This window comes from Colletes latitarsis, chromosome 11 (assembly GCF_051014445.1).
Source record: "Colletes latitarsis isolate SP2378_abdomen chromosome 11, iyColLati1, whole genome shotgun sequence".
Taxonomy (NCBI): domain Eukaryota; kingdom Metazoa; phylum Arthropoda; class Insecta; order Hymenoptera; family Colletidae; genus Colletes; species Colletes latitarsis.
In genome coordinates, this window is record NC_135144.1 from 6,816,997 (window position 1) to 6,824,806 (window position 7,810).

Genomic DNA, 7,810 nt, shown 5'->3' on the forward strand with positions numbered 1-7,810 from the left:
ACTTTTCAAATAAATATGATTTACTTGTTAAAGAATATGGTAGATCCATGGCACCATTTTACTGTAATGGTCAATTAATTTACGTTCCATAAAATCATCTGAATCGGCGTTACTTTCAATGTTTATATCGGAATCTGTTACATCTAGAGTACTTGGTTCTAATGTGCTAGTTTTAATATTGAAAGTATTGCCAATGTTAGTCTTTGTGTCTTCAGTCTAAAAATTATTTATGGAGACATTAATTACATTCCTAATTGTAATTGGAAGCCTCGATTTTCACGAAAGTATTTCAAAAATTGTTACCGTAGTATCATCTTGTTCCGAAAATGCTAAATTTTCACTTCTGTCATTGAACTCGTCATCTTCGGTAATTCTCCAATAATCCGAAATTTCTCCATATACTCCTGGACTTTCGTTCGCATTGCTCACAAATTTACGTAACTTTTTATCTTCTAATGTTACAGCTGATCTTTCTGATGTCCGTGGCTTATATTTTTTAATAATTATAAATAATCAATATAATAAGTCATTTAAAACAATTTATTACATTTAACGAAAGTATATTACCGGTTGATTGTAATCTTTGTTTATGTTATGAAGGTGTTCGTGATAATCAGGAGTTCCCATTTTTAGAACCAAGTGTGTGTATCGTTTCATTGTTTGATCTTCCTGGTGTAAATGTGGAGCATACATTATTATACGTAAAGGCAAATCCTTGTCTTTTTGTACTTGTATTTCCTTGTTCTCGACATTTGCAGTTAAAGTCTTATAATCTGAAAAAGAAAGTATTTCTTTGCAATGTATTCTTAGACATACATATCTATTATTTATATAACTTTAGGAAATTATATACAGGGTGTTCGGCCACCCCTGGGAAAAATTTTAATAGGAGATTCTAGGAGCCAAAATAAGACGAAAATGGAAAATACCAATTTGTTGATTGAGGCTTCGTTAAAAAGTTATTAACGTTTAAAGTTCCGCTGGTACTGAATTTTTTTCTTGAAACTGCGCAGGACTTCGAGGGTAGGTCTATTCACCAAAAATTATTGTAATTGACCCCCGCAATCGAAAATAATTTTTTCAGAACGATTTGAAATTTTTCTTTTTTAGGCATCTACCTCCTGTCGATTTTTCTTAAAAATTTGTTTACATTTTTAATAAATTTATTTGACGCTCTACAAAAAAGTTGTCTAATACTTTTTTGTAGGTACTCATGGGTTCTGCTTCATAAAAAAATTTCAATGAGATACCTTTGCTATTGCAGGAGTTATGGCCGTTTGAAAATTGATCCAGTTTTAGGGGGTTTTTCTCACTTTACGGTGTCAAGGAACAACTTTTTCAATATTGTCAGAATTTCTACATATTCTCCACTAAAATACGCGTTGTTTGCATTTTGGGAAATTAAAATCCACCAATTCGTTCAGGAGTTATGACATTTTAAAGATTCGCATGAAATTTCAGGGAAGCATTTCTGGCCTCACATTAGAATTTCGGTAAAGAATTTTTTTCTCGAAAGTGCGCAGGATTTCGGGGTATGTCTATTCAACTAAAAATGCTTGTAATTGACCCCTGTATCTAAATATAATTTTTTAAGTATGATTTGAAATTTTTTAATTTCGTCTAACAATTTCAGTACATGCTCGAATTTTTTTCTCGAAAGTGGGTAGGATTTCAAGGGTATGTGTGTTCACTAAAAATGATTGTAATTGAGCCCCGCAACTAAAAATAATTTTTTCAGAATGATTTTAAATTTTTTAATTTAATTTTTTAATAAATTTTTAATGAAGCCTCTGTTAAGAAATTGATATTCTTGATTTTCGTCTTATTTTGACCTCCAGAATCTTCCATGAACACCCTGTATAAAACAACGTATTATTGTTACTACCGGTTGAAGAAATCTCTTCTTTTTCATCACCATTTTTCAAACTCTCGTTAATGGCATCCTGATGAAAGTCATTTCTTTTAGCATCTGTATTTGTACCATTAATCGTGTTATTATTTGTAGTCGTGTGTTCGTTTACAGAAGTATGATCCTGCTTTTTACTATAATCTTTAATTGTCTCTAAGTTTGAGATTATAAACGAAGCTTCTGTTGTCGATTCACTTCTGTTGCCAGCAAAAATACCATCAACTTTTTCATTGTTATGCTCTTTCACATTTTCTGTTGATGCAATCCCAAACTGGTCTGTCCTATTAAATGTTCGAGATGCTTCTGCTGCCACAGATGGTATGTCTGTTATTGCGATATCGGAAATCGTTACATCATTTGTATTTAAATTGAAATTAATAGGGATAACGGTGCTTGCATTTTTATCGTCTTCGGTTCTCTTCGATTCCTCCGAAAACGCAGTGACACTCTCCGATTCTAAGTTACCAAGTGTTTGCTTCGTATACGAATTGGAGTTTTCGTCTTTTTCTTTGTAATTTGGATTTATATTTCGGAAAAGGTACTTTTCATAATCCATTAGATTACGTATTAATGGTGGTTGCTCCTATACATCATACAAACAAATTTTACATTTTCTATTTAATAATTTTTTTGCATTACTATACTGGTTTCGCTATAGAGACATGCTTGAAGCTTACATTGCATGGACCGCAGGGTTCCTCTTTGTATGTAGAAAGAATAGCTGCTTTAACGTAAGGGAAGTATAATATACTCCAAGGTATTATAACTTGATACGTCAGTCTTCCACAGCTGAAACATCAGTATTTCGCGTTGTATTTAAAATAAATAAATCGTATCAAAATCAATTGGTCACTTCGAATCATTTCTTTTTTCTATTCAAAAATATTTAGTACCTAAGAATAATTGTCTTTACGTATTTGACGATAATCGTAAACATCTATCGTCTATTTCTATTGTTAAATTTTCCATAGACTTGAAACACATTTTTAAATATTTCTACATTTCTATACTTTACAATCGCTGAACTAAAATTGATTGTTCGTTTAAGGTGTAAAGAGCGTCGAGGATGACTCACTGATCGAGGACTGCCATTTCGTCCTTGTAGGCATGAAAATTTTTCCAAATACCCAACTCGTGAGTGTCCTGAATGAAGATGATTTTTGAGGCCTTCTCGCTGTTTTCACCAAGATCGTCGGACTGCGTTTCCTTCGCGTCCCAAAATGATTCCGATTCCACGAGGTTCTTCTTAGATATGTCTTTCCACGTTTTCATCTCCAAGTTGTCTTCCGGTAATTCCACTGGCGGTGCCACGACGAAGAACAAAATGTTGGAAAAGTTGGACTTCTCTAATCGGTTCTTCAGCAATTCCAACCTTGCAGAGAAAAACTATGAAACAATTCATTTCGTCAAGCTCTTCCCTTCTATTTATTTATTTATTTACTAAGCACGTGGGCCACTCTATCAAATAGTAACGATACTATTTTTGATTGTTATAATCAAGACGAGACTAACAAGGGAACATCGCGAACTGATACAACTTTGCATAAACATATATTAGACCTATCTAAGAAGATAGGTTTAATTCGTTCGTACTCGTTTTGCACTTTGAGGGAGATATCAGCCCTTTCATCCCAACCGCTCTTTCTATGTACGTGCTTATAAGTCGTAAACAACGAAAGATATAAAAAAATAGTTGAAATAGAAGCTATACCATTTTTTGAGGTCTATAAAGCTGCGTGTAAATTTTGTTGAAAAAATCATTTTTTTGTTTGCAAAATTGAATTCCTCCCTCCCCCTATTTTTCGAAAAACTTTCGCATTTTCCAATCGATAAAAGCGTCTATTTATGGAAGAGTATACCAAGTAAATGGAAACCTGTTAAAATAGTACAACATAATTTTCGGAGGGTTCGAACACGTGAATAGTTGTACAGATGGGAAAAATACGTAGAAGCAGGTGGAACGCGAAGAGATAAGTTATTATATATTTCGGATTTTACTCTTTCGATGTTTCGTGATGCCCTTGAAAGAGGATCCATAGTCCATGACATTGATATTCGAAAATGGGCATTAGAAGCAAAAGAAAACATTGATTTGCCAGCATTTGCAACAGAAAAATCGTGGATATTTAAATTTAAAAAACTGCATGGAATAGTGTCACGTAAAATAACAAAATTTGTAACATACCGAAAACGTGCAAACGGGGAATTAGCTATAGTTCGTTGCACTTGATGTAAAAAATATTTATGTTTCGAACACTTTTTTGAACAATTTTATTATTGTACAAGCTACTTCGAGGAATATTGGGTATTATACAGGGTATTTGGCCATCCTTGTGAAAAATTTTCATGGAAGATTCTGAAGGCCAAAATTAGATGAATATCAAGAATATCAATTTCTTAACTGAGGCTTTATTAAAAAGTTATTAAAAAATTAAATTAAAAAATTTCAAATCATTCTGGAAAAATTATTTTCGATTGCGGAGGTCAATTATAAACATTTTTTGTCATTACATATATCCCCGAATTCCTACACACTTTCGAGAAAAAAATTCCTTACCAGAAATATAATTTTGGACCAGAAATATCACCTCGAACTTTCATGCATATCTTTAAAACATCATAACTCCTGAACGGATTGGACGATTTTAATGTTTAAAAAAGCAAACTACGCGTATTTTAGTGTAGTATATGTAGAAATTCTAAAAATATTTGAAAAGTTGGTCCTTGACCCCGTAAACTGAGAAAAACCCAATAAAAATGATCTAATTTTCAAACCGCCATAACTCCTGCAATAGTGAATATATTTCAATGAAACTTTTTTCTGAAGTAGAGCTCATGGATACCTACAAAAAAGTATTAGACAACTTTTCTGTAGGGTGTCAAACAAAAATACTAAGAATGAAAAAGTAATTTTTAAGAAAAATCGACAGGGGGTAGGTGCCTAAATTTTTCGACGGAAAGAAAAAATTTCAAATCGTTCTGAAAAAATTATTTTCAGTTGCAGGAGTCAATTACAATTATTTTTGGTGAATACACATACCCCCGAAATCCTCCGTACTTTTGAGAAAAAAATTCTTTACTGAAAATATACTGTGTGGCCGGAAATGTTTCTATAACTTTTTAACGAAGCCTCAATCAACAAATTAGTATCCTTGATTTTCGTCTTGTTTTGGCGTCTAGAATCTTCCATTAATTATACAATCACGTAAATGACATGTAAAATGATGGAGAAATGGTACTTATCAAAGGTCGTATCAACATCGCAAGTATAGGTCGAATCAACAGTCAGTAGAGAAAGATAACAATATTTAAATTGCGAATTCCAACGGAATAATTAAAATAATTATATATTATAATACATCGCTGAATCCACCATAAATAGACTCTTTTATCGATTAGAGAAAGCGAAAGTTTTTCGAAAAATAGAGGGAACGGTAATTCAATTTTGCCAAAGAAAATGATTTTTTCAACAAAATTTACACGCAACTTTATAGACCCCAAAAAACGGTATAGCTTCTATCTCAACTATTTTTTTATATCTTTTGTTGTTTACGACTTATTAGCACGTACATAGAAAGGGCGGTTGGAATGAAAGGGTTGATATCTCCCTCAAAGTGCAAAACAGGCATGAACGAATTACACCTGTCTTCTTAGATAGGTCTAATAAATGTTTATGCAAAGTTTCATCAAAATCGGAGTGTATTAGCTTGCAATGTTTCCTTGTGAGGATGTATACAGGGTGTCCCAGCATCAGTGGTACAACCAAGAAGGGCGTTACTCTACATGAAAAAATAAATCAAAATTAGAGAATAAAATTTTTTCATTTGAGGCTTTGTTGTTGGAAAAATTGATTTTGTCTATTCACTGAGTATGTGTACATTTAATTATGTTGGATAGATCTCAATGCAGACTTTTGTTGCGTTTTTTGCACTTCTATACATTCGTGTTGACAAAACCTCCCGAGCATGTATTACAATTTTAGTTGTTGTCTTATTGTTAGTATGTTATTATCTTTTGTTTTGACTAATCATGGTCTCCAGATTTGATACTTCTTGATTTTTATCTATGGTGTCATGTTAAAACAAAAGTGTATAAGAAGAATATTTTAAGCCTTCCTCAATTAAAAGTGAGAATCATTTGGTATTTGAATAAGTAGAGTGTATGTTCATACAAATATAATTCAGAAAGTTCAGTTATGTATACAACACAATGAGCAATTTTCAACAATTTTTGTATTAATTAAGTTAGTTTAATAAGTTAATTACATGCCTTATTTTCATTTAAATCTTGAAAATATTCACAGTTGATTTTCTCGACAACGAAACCTCAAACGAAAAAATTTTATTTTTTATTTTCGATTTGTTTTTTCATGTACAATCACCTCCTTCCCGCTTGTACCACCGATGCTGAGACACCCTGTATAACGATAAGAGAGATGAACATTTACGTACGATTATACATGTTTATATGCAAGTATATAGATATGTACTTACCTGTCGTTATTAGAATAAAATTGTATATTAATTTGTTCATAAATAGTAAAAAATTAAATTTTTAAATTGTACCTTTTAATTAACAAATACACTACGAATCACACAACAGATTGGTTTTAAAAACGTGTGGTCCAATCTTAAAAATTTTCACTGTCGAAGTACGACGAACACATCAATTTCTTTAAATATTAAAAATGCATTATTTTGCAGCATATATTAATATTTTGTTTACGATTTTTGTACCCACTTGTCGCAGCGGGAGCGAAGCAACTCACATGATTGCTTGTCTATAGCTGTAGTGCCACGAAGGATCTAAGAACGCGAATACGTTTACGTGCCCCAACTGGTCCTCCTTCCAAAATTTCGTGGGTCGACATAGTTCGTATCCACCACCGTCCTGGGCTACCTTCAATCCATGTAAATAAGGAATGATTTGCGATGCACGCGAAGACTGTTCTTCTTCGTCGGCGAAGCTTCCATAGATCAGCACGGTCATCAGTATCGCTGTCGAGATCGACATGATTCTTTCACTTTTTCGTTAACGAACAAAAAAGAAAATACAATTAAGGACGCCCTCGTATGGAACAATGAAATTTTTTCTGTCAGTTTCCAGAATCTTGCCACTTCGCGACACAACCGAACCCGCATTAAACTTTGATGAGTGTTATCTGGACCAGAGAGCCGATAAACTGGTTAGAAAAGGCAAGAATGAAAACCGTGGAGTACCGAGAACACTCTAGATCATCGTGTAATCGTGGGCGGCTGATGCGCGCGCGTGCCCTGCCGATATCTAAATAGAAAAATCAATTTATGTCGGATCGACGCGATATCTGCGCGGGTCACAAGGAATGTGCTAGTATTTTTCTGACCTCTTATTCTCGCTGCTACTGCACTCGGTTCAACATCCCTCCCACGTTTAACGTAAACACGACACCCTTCTTTCTCGAACGTTATTCTACGCGCGTTTACAAGCTATACAACGAGTTTGAAATCCCCAAATCTTCTTATACACGACTTCAATTTTATTTTAAGCTACAAATTAGTATAATAACGAGCCTTGCGTCTATTTATCTGCTTCTTTTTTTAACAAAGGTCTTTCTTTTTCTCAGGTTAGTTGCCGTTGGAAATCGCGTCGACACTGGATCTTTATCGGAGGACGTCTGACGCGACTAGCGAGCTATGGTGATGCACAGTCCAAAAGTTCGATGGTCGTTTCCGCATAACAGTACATCCTATCACGATATCATCCGTAACGAGCAGATTGCAGATGTTTACGTACATGAATGTGTTCATAGAGAAACAGATAGGGAAGTAGGACTTAAATTGAAAGTTCTTTCTTATTTATTTTATTTTGTATATCACCTTTATCAAAGGTCATAATTTAAAAAAAAAAATTCAAACAAAAATT

General features: G+C 33.4%; 1 protein-coding gene across 7 annotated transcripts; it reads right to left on the reverse strand.

The window, feature by feature from the left end:
- Positions 1 to 26: 26 nt before the first annotated feature.
- On the reverse strand, positions 27 to 7,145 carry LOC143347786 (uncharacterized). 7 transcript variants are annotated; one of them, XM_076777297.1, is made up of 7 exons: positions 6,678 to 7,145; positions 2,985 to 3,281; positions 2,587 to 2,698; positions 1,916 to 2,492; positions 568 to 773; positions 304 to 486; positions 27 to 216 (listed from the first exon to the last, which is right to left on the reverse strand). In XM_076777297.1, exons 1-7 carry the CDS (start codon positions 6,920 to 6,922, stop codon positions 28 to 30), a joined length of 1,809 nt encoding a protein of 602 aa, XP_076633412.1. In that variant the 5' UTR covers positions 6,923 to 7,145; the 3' UTR covers position 27. The 7 variants fall into 7 exon arrangements, with proteins under 7 accessions (XP_076633412.1, XP_076633411.1, XP_076633413.1 ...); XM_076777296.1 differs by having other exon boundaries at positions 1,886 to 2,492; XM_076777298.1 differs by having other exon boundaries at positions 1,886 to 2,492; positions 2,985 to 3,295; positions 6,678 to 6,814.
- Between the last annotated feature and the right edge of the window lie 665 nt (positions 7,146 to 7,810).